General features: G+C 37.3%; 1 protein-coding gene across 2 annotated transcripts in view; it reads right to left on the minus strand.

Moving 5' to 3' along the window:
* CLIP4 (CAP-GLY domain containing linker protein family, member 4) overlaps nucleotides 1–24043 on the minus strand; it is an 83993-nt gene continuing 59950 nt past the window's right edge. The window contains exons 12-16 of one of the 2 annotated variants that reach the window (XM_011972568.1): nucleotides 21388–21522; nucleotides 17857–17980; nucleotides 14401–14465; nucleotides 7779–7851; nucleotides 1–355 (exon numbers count right to left, since the gene is read on the minus strand). In XM_011972568.1, the coding sequence (XP_011827958.1) occupies nucleotides 34–355; nucleotides 7779–7851; nucleotides 14401–14465; nucleotides 17857–17980; nucleotides 21388–21522 (719 nt within the window). In that variant the 3' untranslated portion in view covers nucleotides 1–33. Of the gene's footprint in view, nucleotides 356–7510; nucleotides 7852–14400; nucleotides 14466–17856; nucleotides 17981–21387; nucleotides 21523–24043 lie in introns of those variants that run through there. The other variant, XM_011972569.1, reaches the window with a different exon arrangement.

A 24043-nucleotide genomic window follows, 5' to 3' on the forward strand; every position in this document is an offset into this window, starting at 1 on the left:
ATTCGAGCTTATTTAATATTTTAGAAGCTTAACTCAACAATTCTCATCCACAAGCTTGGACCCATTAATTCCCCGATAGGTCACTCTACTCGGTCGAACTAAGACTCCATGGTTCGGCTTACAGGTGAAATAGCGCTTGTCGCCCACTGACCCATCATTTTTTCCCTTAGCGCTTCGGAGCTCAAGTCCAAGCCAGATACCTGAAGCAAAGTCAGTGGGGCCCACGTACCTAACAGTACCCATCTCGTTAGAGCTCGTGAGCAGGACCTGAGACCCCTCGTGCAGCTTCACGCTCCCTTCAATGCCACCTGCAGGGGGAGTGCTGCTCCAACTGCGACGCAAAGCAGCTTTCGATCTGTGCGGAAGGGAAAAGTGGGGAAAATTCTTTAGTGCTGAAGATTACTGTGATTTTCACATAAAGAATTACGACAGCCATCATTTCCTGATATCATTTCCACTGCCAGATGCAGAATTCATTCATTCAGTTCCCAAAAGAGAATACTTTATGGTCACAACTTGATTTTCAAATCTTAAATAGCAGTTTTAAAATATGCAGTTGACCCATGAACTACACAGATTTGAAGTATGTGGGTCCACGTATATACGGAGTTTCTTCTGCCTCTGCCACCCGGGACAGCAAGACCAACCCCTTCTCTTCCTCCTCCTCCTCCTCAGGCTGCACAAAGTGAGGACAATGAAGATGAAGATCTTTATGATGATCTGCTTCTACTTAAGGTATAGTAAATATATTTTCCTTATGACTTTAACATTTTTTTCTTACTTTATTGTAAGAATACAGTACATACTACATGTAACATACAAAATATGTATTAATCAGCTGTTTATGTTATAGGTAAGGCTTCTAGTCAACAGTAGGCTATCAGTAGTTAAGTTCTGGGAGAGTCAAAAGATATACACTGATTTTCATTCAACTGTGCAGGCAAGCAGGGGATGGCACTCCTAAATGCCCGCACTCATTACTCAAAGTTCAACTGTACTTTTGTTTAACATTTTAAAAGTTTTTGTCTTTGCGCTATTTTAAAACTACCCTATTCTGGATTTAAGATTTCATTTGCCATATATGTGTGTGTGTGTGTGTGTACACATATATATGTGTATGTACACACACATATACATATATATGCTTTCAGTAAAATAGCAATTAGAAAAAATACACTTATACCTAATTAATTTCTACCAGTATTATCAAATAAAGCAAAAAGAAAGAATCTAGTATTTTGGCTGTTTTAATTGCTATCAATATTATCAAATAAAGCAAAAAGAAAAGAATCTAGTATTTTGACAGTGTAGTAAATTTATTTTTTGTTCACTCGAAAAAAATATATTTTCATATGAAAACAAATTTCAAAAACTGTAAATCTACAACTTTGGAAATATCTATACATATATGCACATATGTTCTATGTATAAACTCCAGTTACAGTTAAAAGTTTAGCACCCTCCCAGCCACTAACACTAATGAGGGTCTGAGGTGCCTGGAGCAGCTGCCTCTCCTTCTCCCTACAACATAACATTCCTTACAATGTGCTAGAACGTCTCCTAGCACTCACCACCACCACAACCTGATAATGAGGCATGGGACTCCCCAGTGCACTCACCCAAGGCCTCAAGGCCATATTGCCCCAGAGCTGCCTGCACTGTCCACTGGAAGTAACTGACCCTGATATTCACCCACAACAGAAACATGACCAGAGTCTTGTTGCCCCCTGGGCTGAGACCTTCCAAAACGGCAAGAAACCACCAAAACTACCTGGAGCCTTCCATCCTCTATCCCATGCCACCCCCCTCCAAAAGAAACCCTTCTCCCTACCCCACAGGAGATTCAACACAGAACCTGTTACTAAAACTACACAGCAGCTTGTTGTGAACAGAATCTGGCTCTTATTTCATATTTCATTTCACTTTCTATATTTTTAATACACTGTCACATACAATGTTTCATTTGCTCCTATTAACCACCCTGCAACAAAGGAAGATGACTAATTTTAATGGATAGGAAAACTGAGGCTCAGAGATTTATTCTAAGCCACATCTGCAAGTACGTGATAGAATTCTAATTAGAAAATAGTCTTAAATTATTCACACGTCAAATGCACAAATAATAAATTTACTGAAGAAACATGTAATACCTGTAAGAAAAAGCATAAATCTTTACTGAAGAACACACATGGAGGAGCTCTGTTACTAAACAGAAATGTATATAGGTTAATCCTCCCCAAATGGATATTTTTTGTAACCTGACAAAATTACTGTAATTTTCACAGGAATAATGACAATAGCTATCACTTCCTGAACACTTAGTAGGTACCTAACACTTCACATACGTTATTTCTTTTGATCTCACCCAAACCAGTGAAGAGGGGATTATTACCTCCTTATAACGGCAGAAGAATCTGAGGCTCAAAAAAATTAAGCTATGTGCCTGAGGTCAGAGAGATGAAAAGAGCAAAGATGAGGCTCAGATCCATGGCTGCATAAGCACAAAGGCCAGGCTCTCTTCACAAACAGAATGGGTACTGGTAATTAAGAAAAGGTTGAAAAATAATGAGGCAAGGTTTACGCTGCCATTAGGTTAAATTATAAAGTTAAAACAGTTAAAATAATGTGGCTCTGGCATAAGAATGTAGTTTTAAATGACACAGAAAACGTATTTTAGAAAAATGAAACATACACATAATTATTTTACATGTGATTAAAAAGTAAAACTTCAAAGCAGTGAAAAAGGAGTGAACATGGAATTAGAAGTGCTGTAAAAATTAGCTGAGACAAAGGCTATGATTCTCACCACTCCTCCACATTAAAATTAACTGCCAATAAAGACCTTTAATGCATGAACTGAAAACAGAGCCAGGCACAGCAGCTCACGCCTATAATCCCAGCACTGCGGGAGGCTGAGGCAGTCAGATCACTTAAGGCCAGGAGTTTCAGACCAGCCTGGTCAACATGGTGAAACCCTGGCTGCACAAAAAATATAAAACTTAGAGGGGCACAGTGGCAGGCGCCTGTAATCCCAGCTACTCGAGAGGCTGAGGCACGAGAATCACTTCAACTCGGGAGGCGGAGGTTTCAGTGAGCTGAGATAGTGCCACTGCTCTCCAGCCTGGGTGACAGAGTAAGACTCATCAAATAAATACATAAATATTGAAAAACACCCTCACATACATATATGTAGAGAAAGAGACAGGAAGTATTGGGGAAGGTGCAAGGAAGGGGAGAGTTCAATACATGTTTTACAAGTCTGGCATCTATTACAAGTTAAATTCTGATTTTTTTCATTTATTATTGTGAATAAATTTTTGTAACCTGACAAAATTACTGTAATTTTCACATGAATAATGACAACAGCTATCACTTCCTGAACAATCAGTAGGTACCTAACACTTCACATACGTTATCTCTTTTGATCTCACCCAAACCAGTGAAGAGGGGATTATTACCTCCTTATAACGGAAGAAGAATCTGAGGCTCAAAAAAAATTAATGAAAAAAAAACATAAAAATGTTTTCATATCACGGCACAGTCTTTAAAAACATTGCTAAAGTAACGCGGAAGGAAGCTATTAAAGAATATGGGAATACGAGCACGACATACAGGGGGAAAGCTTTGAAATGGGTATATGGAATATGATTCATTTCCCTTTGCTTAAAAATTCAGACACATGGTCGGGCACGGTGGTGCACACCTGTAATCCTAGAATTTTGGGAGGCCGAGGCAGGTGGATCACCTGAGGTCAGGAATTCGAGACCAGCCTGGCTAACATGGTGAAACCCCGTTTCTACTAAAAATACAAAAAATTAGCTGGGCATGGTGGCACGGGCCTGTAATCCCAGCTACTTGGGAGGCTGAGGCAGGAGAATCACTTGAACCCAGGAGATGGAGGTTGCAGTGACCAAGATCACACCATTGCACTCCAGCTGGGGCGACAAGAGTGAAACTCCCTCTCAAAAAAAAAAAAAAAAAATCAGACACATGCATTAGGAAAACAATTGGAAAAGTATATACCAAATGCTAACAGTGATAATCTCATCTAGATATCAACATTACAGATGACCTTTTTACATTTGGTTTTTCTTAATTTTTCAAATATTATACAACTTTCATAATCAAAAAAGCTTTTAAAGAAACAAGCAAATAATGGATTCAACATCTAAACCAAAAATTAATGGCTTGGGTAAACACTTCACATTCTAATAAGAATGATTTATCTGATTCAAGGTATGTCAAAGCTCAAAAGCCAGAGAATTGAGACACTTAGAATTGCGGTATGTTTGAGAGCTCCGTTTACTCATTCAAAAACATGTATTGGCCACCTATGAAATGGCAGGCATGGGGCTACGTTCTAGGTATTTGTACATAATAGTCAGTAAAATGTTATAAATACTATAATAAAGACTGTATACAGCACAGAAGAGGAAGATGTCTCTTCTCCCTTAAAGCCTCAGGAAAGACACGTTAGTGGGGAAATGACATTTCTGCCAGCTTGAAAGATAAGCACACAGAAAAGGAAATGCAGAGATTGTCGTCTGAGAAAAACATATATATTACTTTTTTTTGTTTTTTGAAACAGAATCTTGCTCTGTCACCCAGGCTGGAGTGCAGTGGAGCAATCTAGGCTCACTGCAACCTCCACCCCCCAGGTTCAAGTGATCTGCCTCAGCATCCCAAGTAGCTGGGACTACAGGTGCCTGCCACCATGCCCAGCTAGTTTTTGTACTTTTCTTTTTTTTTTTTTTTTTTTTGAGACGGAGTCTTGCTCTGTTGCCAGGATAGAGGGCAGTGGTGTGATCTTGGCTCACTGAAACCCCCGCCTCCCGGGTTCAAGCGATTCCCCTGCCTCAGCCTCCTGAGCAGCTGGGACTACAGGTGCAAGCCACCACACCCAGCTAATTTTTTGTAGTTTAACAGACACGGGCTTTCACCATGTTGGCCAAGATTATCTCGATCTCCTGACCTCAAGTGATCCTCCCGCCTCGGCCTCCCAAAGTGTTGAGATTATAGGCATGAGCCACTGTGCCCGGCCAAAATATATGTTACTTTTTATATTCCTGAAAAGCATACAGTTTAGAGAACTGCAATCACCTGTGAGGATATTACCATGAAACAAAAGTCAGGGAAACACAGGAGCCAATCATGTAGGTCTCTGTATGCTGGGCCAATGAAACTGGACTTCATTCTGTGTTTGAGAATTCGAAAGCTTTAAGGGACAGGTAGAAAACAAACCCAAGCACATGATGTGAGAGGCCAGACCTGTGGCAGACAGGATCATACGAGTTCCGCCTAAAGACAATCAAATTTGGGCTGACCAAACCATGCCAGTGAACCAGATTCCACAGACAGGACCCAGTGAGGATCTTTGAGCAAGCCCTGCTGATAACATGGAGAAGAGCTGAAGCGAGTTAGTAACATGGGACAGGAGACAGATCCCAGACGGGATGGAGACATCCGCAGAGTGAAGGAGAATGGATGCCTCATGCCTATCAGGTCCCTGTGACCTGATTTTACCTGTGTGGTAAAATCTCAAGCTAATTCTTGGCACTGGACATACAGTGTTCTGAAGACAGAGCTGCTTCCCTCCCCCTTTCTGCCATGTCTTCCTCGGGATGAAACGTACTCCTCACTACCATTTCTGTACATGATCTAGAAAAATCTTGTTTTCTCACAGAAAGGGCATGGGGGGACTGTTCCTTCCCCTCTCCCAGCTTGCTTTCACTCGTAGGGGCCACATGTGTCCTCCAAGACCTTCAAGTTTCTACCCAAGAACGTCCATCATCTCTGACTCAATTCTCCACATTTCTTCTCAAAGTATCATTTATTTCCATACAAATAAGCAAGGAAATGGAGCAGAGTTGGATGAATCTCAAGAAACGCACTTTTTCAACACATGTGCCTCAGAACGCACCACATCTCCAGGTTAACAACAGCACAACACGCAATCAACTCTGGCCCCTTAGCAGAAGGCCATCGAGCACTGCCCTGTTTCCCTCATCCCTAAGAGCAGGGACAAATGTCCTAGTGCCTGCCAGACCTGAAACCCTTTCTTTTGTTCCTGAGAACAATGATCACCAAACATTTTGGTTGCACACATTATGAGTAAAAACAGATAAATAAATAACGTAAAAAGTTTACTCTCGGCCAGGTGTGGTGGCTCACGCCTATAATCCCAGCACTTTGGGAGGCCAAGGTGGGTGGATCACCAGGTCAAGAGATCGAGACCATCCTGGCTAACACGGTGAAAACTCGTCTCCACTTAAAAAAAAAAATTAACAGGGCATGGTGGCAGGGCACCTGTAGTCGGGAGACTGAGGCAGGAGAATGGTGTGAACCTGGGAGGTGGAGTTTGCAGTGAGCCGAGATCGCACCACCACACTCCAGCCTGGGCAACAGAGTGAGACTCCATCTCACAAAAAAAAAAAAAAAAAAAAAAAGTTTATTCTCTATGCTCAATAAAAGTATATTTTTAAGGTACTAGTGTTAACCTGTATAAATATTACTAAAGCTTTTTTAGTTTTAGAGAAAACAGGGAAGTACTGATATTTCCACCTCACGTCTGCAGAGCGCCTTGTGTATAACCATACCTGCTGTATAATTCCCAGGGCTCAGATTGTTTTCTCCTTCCCTTGCTTCTCTGTATCATGTTCTTCCACTCACCAGCATCTCGACACTGATTTGGATACCTCTCTCCCTTCAGAATCCTTTATTTCCTGGTTGTTTCTTCTTAGCAGCTTCTTCCATTCTGCCTAGGAACTCTTGAATATCTTCAATAAACTGGGAGCATAAACTGACTGCCCTTAAACTCTTTCAGCTACTCAAGCAAGAAGACCAATTTCAAAATTCTCAAAATTGGTGATGGTTTTGAGGAAGGGAGAAAAACAGTCCCACCCAACCCTCTCAACAGTACCTAACAGTCCTTAGGACCAGCCAGGCTTCTCCTGTGAAATTTCAGACCTCTGCGAAGCTTGCCAATACCTTCATGCCAGAAGGTAAACAAATGACCTGCCTGTCCCCGGTGGGACATCAAGTTCTAGCCTTTGGGCTCTAATTTCTGGTGGCTGCTAGGGTCCCACTACTTAAGCAAGCATGTGTACTTCCCTAAGCAGCTAAGCCTTTTCCCCCAGGGTATTATTCATAGATTAACTGGCAGCATTTTAAAAAAAGAACCTCTAAACCCAATCAGTCTGGAAGAGCCTCATATTGTTCTAAAGTGAAAAAGCTTCAGAAAACCACTGGGGAGTAGTAAAGTGGGTCTGGGGGAGATGAACAAAAATGAAAAAGAGCAAAGGGCATTCTCTCTACAACAAAACAAAACAACACAACAAAAGGCTTTTGTGAGCAATATACTCTTAAGAGGAATTGGGAGCATTTTTCAGAATAACTGGTAAGATTACACCTTACATTTCTTTCATGTATCACTGGCAATATTAAATCAAATCTCTGATTACTTAAGGAGAGTTTAAAAGCAATCCGCCCTACTTAATGAAAAGACAATATGTAAATTCCTCTAACTTTTATTAACAGTTCTAACCTCTATGAAGATAAAATACATGCAGTGCACTAGTTTTAGTCACTGATGACATTTTTAATTGCGCTTGCAAAGGAGGGAGGAAGAACTCTTCTCAATACACTCATCACACCTTTTCTCCTACGTGTTAAAACTCTACCAAGCGATGCAAAAGATACAGCACTCCACTTTTCTTTCTTCACAGAATCCCATCATGTTCATCTTGAAAGGCGTTTTTCTAAATCTTCTTAATACTTACTTGGCAAAAGCATTTCTTCTGTTAATCTCCTTTTGGGAAGAAGCAGAAGTTGTGCTGAAACTTCTCCTAAAACCTAAATATGAAAGTTGGGGTTAGAAGAAGAAAAATATAAGCTTTCAGTTCTTATTTAAAATGATATTTTATCACTTCTTCTATAGATGTTCTATTATATTAAATGTTTCTTTCAAAACAGAAAGCAGGCCAGCACGGTGGCTCACACCTGTAATCCCAGCACTTTGGGAAGCCAAGTGGGAAGACTGCTTGAACTCAGGAGTTCAAGACCAGCCTGGGCAATAGAGTGAGATCCTATCTCATTAAAAAAGAAAAGAAAACAGAGAAGGTAAGTATACAGAATATAATGGTAGTTTAGATTTCTTAACAAATTTTCATCTTTACCTTCATGATCAAACTATACACATAGATGAATAAGTGAAGAGCATGACGTTATATTTGGAGAATTTCATTATAAGATTTCTTAAAAATCAAATAAAATTGAATCACACATTTATAAAGCTAATTATTTTTACTATCAAATATGACAATCTTGATAATCATACAAAAAAGAAAAAGATAAAATGGTTTAAAGATATAATCATTCATAAAACATTGAACAATTAACTTCAGAGCTTTTAATTGTTGGCATCTCCAAATAATACAACAGAAACAAAAACACTTCACAACAGGTAAATTTTTAAAAAGATGTTTTTAAAAAGAAATAAGACTTCCAGCCTGGCCAGTTATGGCAGACCAGATGTGCTAAATGAATCTTTTGATTGACACAATTTTAGTTTAAAACTATAATTGTTAAAAAATACTATTGAGCTGACACAAAAGGCACAATTTCAAAGAGGCTAAAAATAAAAAAGAGAAACCATCAGAGTCCCCCAAGCACCAAAGTAATTGACCATCTTATACCAGCAGGCTTTCCACTGAATTCCAGAGGACCTGGGCTGTGCAGCTCCTTACTGGCTGCACAGGAGACAGGGAAGGAAATAAAGCCTAGGGCCTCCAAATGGAGTCTCACAAAAAAATTCTTGGTTAAAGTGAGGATCCCAAACAGCTCACTCTCAGTGCAAGGTGAAATGAGAAACAAAACGAAACACCGTTCAGATTAAGACAAAGGAAAGTCACTTATGTCAACCTTAATCCTCAGTAAGAGACAAAATTTTCTCCCCTCAGAATTTGTTACCATGAATGAAATTCATGTTATCTGCAAAAATATGTTGCAGAGACTATAAATTAAAGTGTCCCAGGTTGGCAGTGCCTCCAGGCAACTGGCACAGGTAGATATAATCTTGTCTGGAGGCATCTACGCAGGCCTCAAAGAATTTTTATATATAAAATTCTGAGTAAAACAAGCATCTCACAAGAATAAATTACAAAACTCACAAGGAAAGAAGGCAAACCATAAGTTAGTCTCAACAGAAACAGATGGCAGAATCCGACTCACAAAGGCTTTAGATACTGAATTATTTAACACAAAATAAAAGATAATACTTTAAATATTTAAAGACATAAAAGAAAAATTTGAAAATACGGGGAAAGAATTGCAATGGTAAGTCGCAAGCAGATTTGAAAACAGAAATAAAAAGACAATCTTCATAATTTTAAAACTTTATGGCTGGATTAAGCAGCAGAATAAACATAGCTGAAGAGAGAATCAGGAAACAGAATGATGGGTCTGAAAATATCCAAAATATAGTCTAGAGTGACAAGTTGTGAGAAATATGAGACAGCATGGGAAAGAAAATGAGAAGGTCCAACATACTACTAAACAGAGTTTCAGAAGGAGCTAAGAAAGATAATAAAGGAGAAACTATTCTAACATTATAAGAATTGTAAATAATTGATCAACTCCCAGATACAGAAAAATCCATAATGCCAAACAAAAAGGATAAACAAAAAGGAATCTCTACCTAGACATATCATAGTGAAACGACTAATATGAATTAGTTAGACTCACAGATGACGTCTCATCAACAATGACAGAAGCCAAAAAACAGCACGATACTGTCAATATGCAAGGGGAAAATATCTTTCAACCTAAAATTCTACACCGAGTAAAATTATCATTGGAAAAGACAAAAAACAAAGAGTTTGCTACCCAATAGACCCTTTCTAAAAGAAATTTTAAAGAATATACATGAAATTTTAAAAATGATCCCAAGTAGAAATTTTGAAGGTTAATGAGTAAAAATACTGGGAAATATGAGACTAATGAGTAAAGATACTGGGAAATATGAGAGTAATGTTACAATATAAAACTACTACAATAATGTCAAATTTATAGGAGAAATAAAATATAAACTGGACAACTCAGTTTCTAATTATTTTCTATTATTTGAGAAAGGATAAAAATCATTAACTTCAGACTTTACCAAGTATTAATGCTAAATTATCTACAGTAATTACTAAGAAGCATCTTCATAGACTATAACTTCTACATAAGTAGAGGGAGTAAACAGAATGAAAAAAAAAAAAAAAAAAAACAGAGGGTGGGATATATAGCCAGAATAAAGTTGAGAAATAAAAATCACTTATTAAGTACAAAAAAGTGAATAGAAAACAAATAACAAAAATATCATCAGTGTATATCAGTAATTACAATAAATGCAAATGAGTAAGACTCTCAGGTTAAAAGAAAGATTGTCAGACTTTTTTAAAAAAGTAAAACCTGTAGGGACATGGATGCAGCTGGAAACCATCATTCTCAGCAACCTATTGCAAGAACAGAAAACCAAACACCGCATGTTCTCACTCATAGGTGGGAACTGAACAATGAGATCACTTGGACACAGGAAGGGGAACATCACACACCGGGGCCTATTGTGGGGAGCACGGAGGGGGGAGGAATAGCATTAGGAGATATACCTAATGTAAATGACGAGTTAATGGGTGCAACACACCAACATGGCACATGTATACATATGTAACAAACCTGCACGTTGTGCACATGTACCCTAGAACTTAAAGTATAATAGTAATAATAATAAAAGAAAAACCTAACTATATTCCATTTAGAAATATTCTAAAAACACAAGAACATAGAAAGGTTACAAGTCAATGGACAGAAAAAGATATATTAGGCAAATACTTAACCAAAAGAACGCTGGTATAAGATAAAAAAATATATTATTACAAAAGCAATACCATTTACATTAATGCCAAACAATTAAATACACAGGTATAAATCTAACAAAATATGTACAAAGTCTATATAAGGAAAACTATAAAACTCTGATGGAAGAAGTCAAAGAAGATATAAATAGGGAGACAGTCCATGTTCATAGGTAAAAAGACTAAATATTAACATGTCAGTTCTTCCCAACTTGATCGATATAGTCAATGCAATCCCAGTTAAAATCCCAGCAAGTTATTTTATGGATATTAACAAACTGATTATGAAGTGTATATACACAGGTGAAAGGACCAGAATAGCCAACACAACACTGAAGAAGCAGATCAAAACCAGAGGACTGACACTACTCAACCTGAAGAATTACTATTAAGCTACAGTAATCAAGACAGTGTGGTACTGGCAAAAGATGAGACAAATAGATCAATGAAACAGAACAGAGAGCCCAGAAACAGCCCCATATAAATTAGTCAACTGATCTTTGAAAAACGAGCAAAGGCAATTCAATGGAAAAAAAGACAGTCTTTTCAACACATAATACTCCAACAACTGGACATTCTCATGCGAAAAAAAAAATCTAGATACAGACCTCACATCTCACCCCAAAATTAACTCAAAATGGATCATAGATCTAAGTATAAGACACAAAACTATAAAACTCCTAGAAGATAACACAGGACAAAAATCAGAGTGATCTTGGGTTTGATGATGACTTTTAGATAAAACACCAAAGCACAATTCATGAAATGAAAAACTGATAACTTGGACTTCATTAAAACTAAAAGCTTCTGCTCTGTGAAATACACTGTTATGAGAATGAAAAGACAAGCCACAGACTGGGGGAAAATATTTGCAAAACACATGTCTGATACATGCTTGGTATTCAAAATATACAAAGAACAATAAGAAAATAGCAAACAGAATTTAAAAATGAGCGAAAGATGTGAACGGGCACTTCATCAAAAAAGATATAGCATACCATTGTTGGGACATTGTTGTACGCTGTTGAGAATAAGCAGTACTACAGCCATCGTGGAAAAACAGGATGGAGGTTCTTCAAAAAACTAAAAATAGAACTATCATAGAATCCAGCAATTCCACTGCTGGTATATATCCAAAAGAAAGGAAATCAGTACATTGAAGAGATAGCCGCACTCTTACGTTTATTGCAGCACGATTCCCAACAGCCAAGATATGGAATCAACCTAAGTGTCCACCAGTGGATGAATGGAGAAAGAAAATATAGTATATGTACACAGTGGAAGAGTATTCCACCATAAAAAGAATGAAATCCTGTCACTTGCAGCAACATGGATGGAACTGGAGGTTAAGTGAAATAAGCCAGGCACAGAAAGACAAATATCACACATTCTCACTCAGGTGCAGGAGCTAAAATAGTGGATCTTATGAAGGTAGAGTGGAATGATTAACATCAAAGGCTGGGAGGGGTGTGTGGGTGGGAAGGGGGATAAAGAGAGGTTGGCTAATGGGCACAAACATGCAGTTAAATAGAAGGGATAAGTTCTAGTATTCAATAGCACAGGGGGAAATTATAGTTAATAACTTATTGCATATTTCAAAATAGCTAGGAGAGAAGAATTATAACATTTCCAACACAAAGAAAAGATCGATGTTTGAGGTGATAGATATCCCAATTACCCTGACTTAATGATTACACATTGTATATGTGCATAAAACTATCACATGTACCCCGAAAATATGTACCACTATGATATGTCAATAAAAAATACAAAAAAAGAGATGGCACATAAACATATGAAAAGATAGTCAGCATCTGTTACAGACTGAATTGTGTCCCCCAAAAACTCATATGCTGAAGTCCTAACCTCCTGGCATTTCAGAATGTGACTATATTTGAAGATAATTATGGTAAAATGAGGTCATATGTAATTGGAGGTAATTAAGTTAAATGAGGTCATATGGATGGGCTCTAATCCAACGTGACTAGTGTCTTTATGATGAGGAGAGTGGGACACACACACACACACACAATGAAAAAGACCACATGAAGACACCAGAGATAGAAGGCCATCTACAAGGCATAGAGAAAGGCCTCAGAATAAACCAAACCTGCCAACACCTTGATCTCAGACTTGTAGAGCCTCCAGAATTTTGAGAAAATCAATTTTTGTGTTTCAACCACCCAGTCTGTGGTACTTTGTCACAGCATCCCTAGCAACCAACACATCATCAAACATCTTTAGAAAATCCCAAATTAAAACACGAGGGAATTTCAAATTAAAACAACATACCTATTAGAGTGGACCATAAAATTAACCTCAACAATTATTCAAGGATTGGTATTATACAAATCATTCTTTCACAGATAGTTATCCGTGCAAAAGAAAGAAAGAAATTAGATCCTTACCACACACAAAATCAATTCTGAGTAAACTGACAAATGGGAAACACAAAAATATAAATCTTTTAGAAAACAACATAAGAAAATATCTTCATAATTTCAATTTTAAGCAAAGATTTCTTAAAACAAAAAGGGCAAACCATAACATGTTTTGCTATTTTGACTACAAAAAATTAAGGAGTTCTGCTAACCTAAAGACACCAAAAATAATAAATAAAAAGATTAAAAGACAAGTAACAACCTGGGCAAGATATTTGCCACACATGAAATTGACAAAATGTTTGTCCCCAAAATACACAAAGAAGCCTACAAATTAATAAGATAAAGACAAACCACCCCCTGAAAATGGGCAAGAAACTTGAACAGGTACTTCATAATACAGGAAAGGCATATGGCCTATAAGCATGAAAATAGGCTCATCCTCATTTGTAATCTAGAAAACGCAAATTAAAACCGTAATGAAATACCATTTAAGCCCTTCAGATAGGTAGACTTCTAAATCAAACAAGGTAAGTACTAACGAGGTGAGGAGCAGCAGAGGCTCCGGTTCATCGCAGATACAGTATGCAATACAGACAGACAGGCATTACCTAGGAAGGTGGAGGGCATAGGTATCCCATGCCTGGCAATGCTAGAGAAACTTCAAGTGTGCACAAGAATATAGTTTGCAATAGAAAAGAAACAGGATATAACCCAAATAACCATCAATTATGGAATGAATATTTCAATGGAATGCTAAATAACAAAATAGCAAACAACCAGAACTAAACACATATTATTTATTGATATATCTATATATGGGTGATAAAAATAAAGAGAATCAAAGGAATAATTAAGGTGCAATTCAAGACTCCTCCACCTGAGGTTGGGGTATATGAAGAGGGAGGCAGATGAGATGATGAGGTACTCAGGGGTTTCTACAGATCAGGTCATCTTCTTCTTCAGCCACGGGATAGGTAACAGATGTCTGCTCTATTATTACACAAACTATACAAATACAGTTGATAGACCCTTTTGTATACATATATACCTCACAATAAAAATTTTTCAATAAATGAAAGCAAAGAAATAATGATTAGGACCACAAAACTGTGTAGTCTTACCAGGATAAGAATGATTCTGTTTATTTGAAGAAATTTCTGAAAGGGTATCCAGGGAATCTGTTACTCTATGAATAAAACAAAGTACACCTCGTTAGAAGTAGCTGGTTTTCAGGTTTAAGACTGGCTATCAACTAAGTTTTTCACCCCAATTGTAGTCATTCATTAGACAAATATTTATTGAGTGTCCATTATAAGCCAGGAATGAGCTTCCATCTGGCATGGAAGAAAAACAATAATTAAATAGAAGAGGTTCTCACTATCCAAAGATAATTAGTGTAGAAAAAAATTCAAGTGAATTCACCTAAAATATGGACCTGAATTTATTTCTTTGTAACTTCATCTTCAAAGGTGAAACTAAAAATATGAAAATATGTTTATTTTATATTAAACTTAACAAATGTTAGATTAATACTGTGAAAAAGGCACTAATTCTTAAATTGAAAGAAAAATACATTGGCTGAGTTTGTGTGAGTGACTTTTCTGGTAAAACTATATGACTAATACAATTCAACATCTTTTGCTTTATATTTGACTCTAAGCCACAATCATAAAGGTCACTTTCCCGATGGGTTTTCCTTCATTTTTTGATATTCAAATCATTCTTTATTTTTAAAAAGTCAATCCTGACAGGCTCATTTTCTTTCAACTGTTTAGTGACCTAAATCTGGAAAGCCGTCATTTGTCAATCACTTCCTCCAGCATATCTTATTACCATCAAGAAATCCTGCAACTCTTGCAATATTTGCAATTTCACGTTACAATTCACAGGCATCATTTTTACATGATATACAACATACCACAATGAGAGACTGATGGACACAAAGAATATGATTTTACGAAGAGGACGGATATTTGAATGAAGCAGTAACAGACAGTTGAGAGGGAGTGAATTCTAGAAGTAATCAGTTCATTAGTAGTAAGTGCCTAATAATAGTAAGAACTAAGAAAGTGAACACTATGCTAATGAAGATCACTTGAGCAATGTGTCTCTGTGTGTGTGTGTGTGTGTTTGTGTGTCTGTATGTGTGATTAACCTCGTGAGTTTTCTCAGAGTTTCTCTAAAGAAGTTTTGACTGAGTCATATATTAGCCAAAGAAAAGGTATTAACTAGGTGAAAGTTGGGCAATAGTAGGTGGGTGTAGAAAGCCATCCAAGCAGAAAAAAATAATGTGTGCAAACATTCTGGGATAGTCCCTGGCTTAAAATTCTTCCATTTTGAAGATCAGTGGTATCTTTCAAGAGTTCCAAAGCTAGTTCAGATTAGAAACTCCTCAAAATCAGGGACCATGTCTGTTTTATTTGCTTATAGAATGCCTAGCACAGCATAAGTGCTAAAAGACACTTAATAGTATTTGATGATGATGAATGAGACAATCAGAAGATGACAGGAAGACAGCTGGATTGAGATAGCAGTTCATTTAGAGACAGCCCTATTTTTTTTTAAGCAGAGGGGGCTGCTTTTAAATGCACCACCTTAAAGAAAACCAAATAGAAGGCAATCAAAAAAAAAAAAAAGTAAAAAACGTGTGCTGCAGAAACAAAGCAAGAAAGAAAAGATGAAACCATGAGAAAGTGGCTTTACAATGTAAAGGAGGGGGAAAAAGCTGTTACAGCATAAAACCACTGAACCAGGAATCAGATTGGATCAATATTTACTGTGCCTAAAATATGCCAAACTATGTACTCTGGGTAATCAAACATGACAAGCAGAATCCCAGTCCTCATGACTAGGAGACAGACAAAATTTCTAAGAGACTGCTGCAATGTTTTGATGAAGATATGCCCAAAGTAACATGAGAACATAGAAGACTGACTGGTGACTCAGCATGGATTTTACTCCCAAACCAATTATTTACAAGATATATGCCCTGAAGAAGGTCCCTGAAGCTCTTCTAACCATTATAGGGTTATGGTTAAGGGCATGCATGCTGATACCAGACTACATGGGTTCCAATCCCCAGCTGGGAGCACAGCACACGTCACCTCTTGTGACTTACTTTCCTCATCTATGGAACATGGTGCCTGCACCACAGGGTTACTGGAGAGCAGTAAACAGGTTAATATATGAAGAGTCCTGCAACCAGACCCCAGCATGTATGAGCACTATTCATAGTTACTACTTCCTTTTCTTCATTTATAAAATAAATACAAAAAAAAAAAAAGAACAAACCATCTAAAAGCAAGGGCTTACAAAAAAAAAATTACAAAATAACACACCCAGGCTGAGTCCAGCTCCTCGCCTAATTAGCTGTATGACTTCAGCTAAATCACTTATCTCTTTGAAACCTGTTTCTTCATTTGCAAAATGGGAATGATCCTAATAGCTTACAGCTCACAGGGTCTGGGGGAATTAATGAAGTATGCATCTAAAGTACACTGTACAGAGCCTACCCACTTACTAAATGCTCAACAAATATTTGTGATAGTTATTATTCTCCAGCTTACCTGATCAATATTTATTAGGATCAAATGAAACAACATTTAAGTGAAGATACTTTATAAACGACAAAACACTGTATGTTAAATTCTGTATCACCATAAATGAGAAGAAAATTACATCAAGTATATCACAGAAGGAAATTAATACTAAACAAACATGTAATGATTCACTAAGAAAAAGAAACCGAGGGAGAAATGGATGTAAAAACTTCAATTTGCCAGGAGATAGTCACAACAGTCTAGTTGTGAGGGAAAACTAGACAAGACTCCCAGATTGCGATCGTAGTTCTAGTCTCATGAATGTGATGATGCCATATATGTTATCTCTCATTTAAAGATTAGTCCCATTTCCCATCCACTCAAAGGCATACCAACCGACTTCTTCCAGAGCATAAGAGAAGCCATTTCACATAATGATATCTGGAATTTTATGAGGACTTTGTTTCTGCTCAACTTATTTTTTAAAACCAGATGAGGTGGTATGAAAGATACTATCTTAAGAAGAAACACCAAGGAGGTATATTATATAAAAATCCTTGAAGCTTCACTTCCCCCAAAGATCTACTGCCTATCTATTTTTGAAAACTAAAGAAATCAGAGGAAAAAGCCATTTTGGTTCCATTAGGTTTGCAGGAGAATGAATGGGGTGCCTGCTGGCAGGAAATTTAATGTAGTTAGGATGTGACTGAAGCAATCAGAGAGCATTTTTACTTTTGTTTGCATGACAGATTAAGCTTGCTGCTCTCACTGTTCTTAGCTCCAAACGCCACTTCTAATAGCCTACACATACTCATAGGGTTTGCAAATGAGGAATAAAGGAGGTTTTTAAAATTGCAAATCCTCAGCAAAGCAAATTTAGCTTTCCATGAGCCTTCTCTCTGAAGGTGGTTGGTTAACCCCTTGAAAGAAGACATGAGCCACGATCAGAGCATGTCTTTAAAATAAAATTAGTGTCTCTATTAACCACTGCAAATTACAAAAAGTTTCTGTAAATAAACATAAATTTCATTCTCTCACCTTTGCACCCTGGATGGGGGAGCAAATATTCCATATCTTGGAGAACAACTAAAATACTGCACACCTCCAACTGAACCATCATTCTTGCCATGGGGTTTTTCAAGCTCTATACCATACCAATATCCTAGAACATGAATATTGCATTTTAAAAGCATCTGTACTTTATCCAAAACTGTTATGCTACTATATAAAACCAAAGTCTAGGTGGTTTAACATTTCCATAAATGACCAAAATGAGGGAAGATCATGATACTCATTAAGATTTCAAATGATAAAATTGTAAACTCTGAAAATTCGAAAAGTGAACAGGCAAAACATTTTACAAGTATAATTGCAGAGTAGTACATTAAAGGAGTAAAATAAAATGCACAAACACAAATTTGGCAAGAATTGGCAACTGTGCAAACAGTATATGACCAAAATATATCTAAAAGCTGCAATGAAAAACTCTTCTTGACTCGGTAATATAGTGTGTTTCAGTGAAAGAAGTGAAACATAATATTGAGATTTAAAAATCATAAAATGAACATGCAATCTTTTCATCTTACTCACCTAACATTAGAACACCACAAACAGCGCTCAAATATTTAAAGAACAAAAATATTACAGAAAATACCACTAGACATCATGGTGAGTGCTTTTTCTTTCCTTTTTTCTACCCAAGATAAAAAGAAAAATCTTTTTTTACCTAAATGAAAAGGTTTAGGTTAGCTAATAGAGAGAATTATTTTAAAGACTTTTTGTATTTAAAAGGACCTACTACTCTGAAGGAAATAACAGGATTTCCTTTTCTAGAGAGCCTAAAATTAAAGTAGCAAGGTTGCTTTAAATGTGGTTTTACCCAATATAAGGTAAATGGACACATAATCCTAAAATAAGGATTTTCGAATTGAGGGTGCCTCAAGACCAATTAAAAGTATCTAATAGTCCATTTATTTGTGATTTAAAAGGAGCATACAGTAGTAATTGTATTTGGTCTCTTATAATCAGTATCGAGTAAAAAATAGGGCATAGATATCAAGAAACTTATTACAAATTACAAAAATAGTGTTTCTTCCAGATTACTAGTTCAAAGAGTTAATTATATGCCTTCTAAAAAACCAACTCACAAGTTCTTAATGCCTTCTAAAAAAACCAATTCACAAGTTCTTAATTTTTTTCCTCTATGTATAAAAAGATGATACCTGAGTCCATTTCCTAATATGTAATACAAGTAATGTCTACAAAACTATTGTTAAGCCGCACTAACGCTCTGAAAATAGGTCATCACATTTCCCAATGTCCTAAACCAGGTTAGTCTGGTTGCCACTGTTACTTCTCAGTGCTATAGTTACAATTTTCCAAGTTGTACTTGCTTCTGCCTTTTATGCTTTCCTATATAATTTTTGCATTTTCCCATTTTAATTGACCATATAATTACTAATGTTAACCATGTAACTCTTGGAAACGTGTAACATACAGTAGAAATACATATGGCAAGTGTTAACGATAAAGACTACAGCTTGGCAGTGGTGTGGTATGGATATCTTCCCAATTAAATGTTAATTTTCTTTCCAAGGTGTCGCTGATAAAAAATGCTGATGAGACTAAATACGACCTCTCTCAAATCTAGATCTTACAACCTCCAAATACTGAAGATATTACCACTGTTCCGCAGCAGTGATTTATTTTTGATGCAACTACTTCCTTACAGGACAGAACGTTTTTAACAAAAAAGTTTCCACCTTTTATAATATTTGCTTACTACTTCCCAAATTTCTAAATGCTTTACATTATGAATTTTAAAATGGAAATCAACCTAAAATGAAGAATTATATCCAGAGAATCAAACCATTCTACCTTGGTTTAATATCATCAAGAGAAAGGGAACTCAAAAGATATGGTAATTGTAAAAAAATAACCTACCTGTGGGATTAAGTTTTTATTTGAATCCCATATTAAGTATATCCTAACTAATCTCAATTACTACCTGGAGACCTAAGAAAGTCATGAATTATAAAACACCTAACTCAAATCAAGCAGCTGGCTTGCAATTAATTGTAAGTGGTATTAGTGAAACAAGACTGTGTTGGGAGACAGTCACCTACGGTCCTGTCATGTTTCCACATGTCTTACTGGTAGACTACTTTTGTTCTAGACTACCTTTTCATAAACGTCTGTGTAGGGGACAGCCCTGGAGGATAGAGATAGCATCTCCCACCAGAGCAAAGGGCAGGCATGTGTACAATAAGTTCAGTTTAAAGATTCAGTTTCCCTAAGTTCTGGGGTCCTCTCCTGGAACAAAAAAACACTGGCTGTGCAGGTGACACCTGGCTCACTCGCTCTCACCCTGTGAGAATTGGCACTAAGGGAATAGTTCAAGAAAATGCCGATACTCTGGCTACTGCTATGACTGTGAGTACTAGAGTGCTTTGTCTCAAACTTGTGATGACTCTAGTACTCACAATATCTTCCACCAACATCTATGAAACTGTGGCCGGCGAATTTGTTAGCTTGCAAGTAGGGTAAAATCTCAGATCCCTCATAGTTCTTGGCTAAATGCTACAAACTTTTTTTAAAAAATCAATGTTCTAGATAACCTTTTCCTAAAATGCTGCAATGCCACCATGTGTTAAAATAGTATATTGCTATTTAAAATATACAAACTTATTTTCGTTCAACCGACTTCTGTTTAAAATTATTAATCACTGACAATACAAAACAAAGTAATCCGGCCGGGCACGGTGGCTCACACCTGTAATCCCAGCACTTTGGGAGGCCGAGGCGGGCAGATCACCTGAGTTTGGGAGTTTGAGTCCAGCCTGGCCAACATGGAGAAATCCCATCTCTACTAAAAATACAAAATTAGCTGGGCGTGGTGGCACATGCCTGTAATCCCAGCTACTCAGGAGGCTGAGGCAGGAGAATCACTTGAACCCAGGAGACAGAGGTTGCAGTGAGCCGAAATCATGCCATTGCGCTCCAGCCTGGGCAATGAGAGCAAAGCTCCATCTCAAAAAAAAAAAAAAAAAATAGAAAGTAATCTTTACTTTTGGAAACACAATGTTAAGTATAGATTGGAATGAATATATAAATACACAAACATGTATTTTTAAGAGCCCCCCAAAAAAATATATTTTGAGCCCTTTTGTGTGCTTTTCTCTGCAAGCCACTCTGATAAAAAGGTATACAGTTAACTCATTATTTACTACTTATTTTAAAGACTATCCTTAGCAAAAATCTAATCCTAAAATGTTTGCCTGTCACTTAGCACACCCAGCAATCAGTAGGAGTAAAACTGGAGAATGACAACTGATTTTTAACACTGACCATTTAAAACACAAGTGGCAAGAAAAAAATGTATGGGTAACCATCCACCTGAGTAAACACAGTCTGAGTGTTCATCATTGTTTCACATTTTCTGTGCTATAGCTGCCATCCATAAAAACTGTTCATCAAGATTTCTCTACAATTAAATTCTATTTACATGTAAAATTTTAAACCTTTTGTATTCTAAAGAATTCAAGTTAAGCAAATACGCAGATGAGTTACCTGGAGCGAAGTTTGTTGTCCCAAAGAACCTAATGGTGCCCAGTCTCTGTCCTACCACTAGCACTCTCTCTCCGAGGCGGAGTTCCCCCTCACAACGGCTATTATTTGCTGTAGATGTTGCTGAGGAATTCAAACCTGTTCAAGTCAGGGAGGGACACAGGGGCAGGGCAGGAAAACAGGAGAAAAAACAAAAGGAGAAAAACTCAAAAAGCACATTAGCCAAAAAAATCACACTAGGTATTCTAACTAGTCTAGTTAGTTGGTGATTTTGATATCTGATGCCTTTCATCACATAAGTCATCTACAGTCGTATTTCTCACGTGTGAGGTCAAGTTACTCAAAGGAAACGTGAAGAGTTTCCTGGGAAAATTACTGCCATGGGAAATTCACAAAACCTTATCCCTGGTAAAGTACCAACTCTGCCAATATTGCCTGCAGCATTTCTACTAGAAGAGGGGTCACAGCAAACTGTTTCTGCAAAGAGCTGGACAGTAAATATGTTAGGATTTGCTAGCCATACCTCTGCCACAACTATTGAACTCTGCCGTTGCAGCATGGAAGTAAATACAAACAATACATTTTTTTAAAATGTGCATGGCTGGATTCCAAAGAACTTTACAAAAACAAGTGGTAGGTCAGATTTGGCCTATGGGCCATAGTTTGCCAATTTCTATTCTACTAAAATACTAGAATTATATTATTAATAGTTCACTTAGACTCAGTGTAAATTATATAAAAAGTCATGTGATTTGACTTTTTCTTTCTTTTAAGAAACAGGGTCTCGCTGTGTTGACCAAGCTGGTCTCAAACTCCTGGGCTCAAGTGATCCTCCCACCTCAGCTTCCCAAAGTTCTAGGATAACAGGCATGAGCCACTGTGACTAGCCAAAGGTAGCACGATTTGAAGGTTAAATTGCTATACGGTCCCAATTATCCTAAATTGATTTTGTTATTAAGAACAAAACCACTGCCCTCTCAACTTGATTCATTCAAAACTAAACCTTGAAACGCCCACTATTAAATATAGAAGTCCTAGAGAAATACGATCTAGAAAGCTGTTCAAATATAACAGCTGAAAGAGAAGAGGTGGGTGCTTGAGCCTTGTCCCGTCACTACATAAACAGAGATTTGAAGAGCTGCCATCTGAGAGGGAGTAGAGAACTCTGGAGGAGGGCATGGGATGGAGGATAAGTCATATTGTGAAAAAAGAAGAGACCAAAAACACAGCAACTAAACAAGGAACATAAACCCATGGAGAAGGTCTGGATTATACAAGTTCTAGGCCCTCATCATAACTAATATTCTACAGCATTTCATAGTTTATAAAGTGCTTTTCCTAAAAATTATACTGAAAAATAAGATACAAACTCAGGAATTAACTAAGACACACTGTCAACAGCCAGTAAGTGGTACACCTAGATTAAAACCAAGACTCAGTGACCAGAAATCCTCAGGCCCGTCCCCTTGTTGCCTGTAGACAATGAACCAAAGATGGCAAGTTCAAAAGTGGGACACAGGCTAGGCATGATGGCTCACGCCTGTAAATCCCAGCACTTTGGGAGGCCAAGGTGGGAGGATCATGTGGGTCCAGGAGTAGAAGGCTGCAGTAGCTATGATTGCAACACTGCACTCCACCTGGGTGACAGAGCAAGACCTTGTCTTTAATAAAAGAAAAAAAAAAAAAGTAAAAAACTATGGGATATGATGAGGCTGAGGTCCCTACCTTTCCCATTTCCCAAATCCTTTATTTCTATTCTTCTTTCTCTAATTTTTTAACCTAACTTTCCATTATTGTTCGTTCTCTGCCGTCTACATCTCCCTCAAATGCAAATCTACAGAAAAAGTGGAATATCTACTCACTCGAGAAACATGTTTTAAGTAAATGTCTCTGGGGTTCCCAACACAGACTTTCCCATATCTCCCATTCTCTGCCCATCTCCCTCTTTGAAAGGTCCTCTTTCTCACTCTGATAACTCTCTTCATCTTCACTATTAAGTCAACATAACCCTCAAATTTATTTTTTAAAAGGTAAATATATAGGCATGCTAGACTACTTTGTTTAGAAGGTTAAAAAAATTCCATACCCACATATAAATTTTAAAATCAAATAAATGTCAAAAGTGCAAATGCCAAATGAAGGGGGCCTTAAAACGTGAATGAAATTCGGACAAACAGGACGGCTGTGTCAGCACTGTACCTTCTCACCTCTGCTCCTCACAACATAAAGACAACAAACTGGTGGGGGTATGGAGAGAGGAAGCCATTTAGAGAATAAATACTCCAGGCAAACAACTTCAGGCAAAACTTTCAGGTTCTCTACTTTTAGGATCCCAATGTTTAGGCTTATTATGTCAATGTTATTGTTGAGAGTTTGGGAGGTTTTTTCCCATCAAGTATTTTTTTAAAAATCTGTCATGAACATTTTCCATAAAAAAATGTTGGTTCAGTACAAGTACTATTAATAGAAGTACTAAAAAAGACTCTGGTAATAAAGGGGCTCATGAAGAACAATTTTTGCCAGGATGGCTTTTGCCTTTCCGGACAAGTTCACTGTGTAGGCAGCAAATAAGTGAACTGCAACAGACAAAATCTATGTCATTTCAAAAGGAAGTCTGATAAAGTGTTTTACCTATCTTTACAAATAACTGAAGAAATGT

Source organism: Mandrillus leucophaeus, unplaced genomic scaffold (genome assembly GCF_000951045.1).
Source record: "Mandrillus leucophaeus isolate KB7577 unplaced genomic scaffold, Mleu.le_1.0 Scaffold13, whole genome shotgun sequence".
NCBI lineage: Eukaryota > Metazoa > Chordata > Mammalia > Primates > Cercopithecidae > Mandrillus > Mandrillus leucophaeus.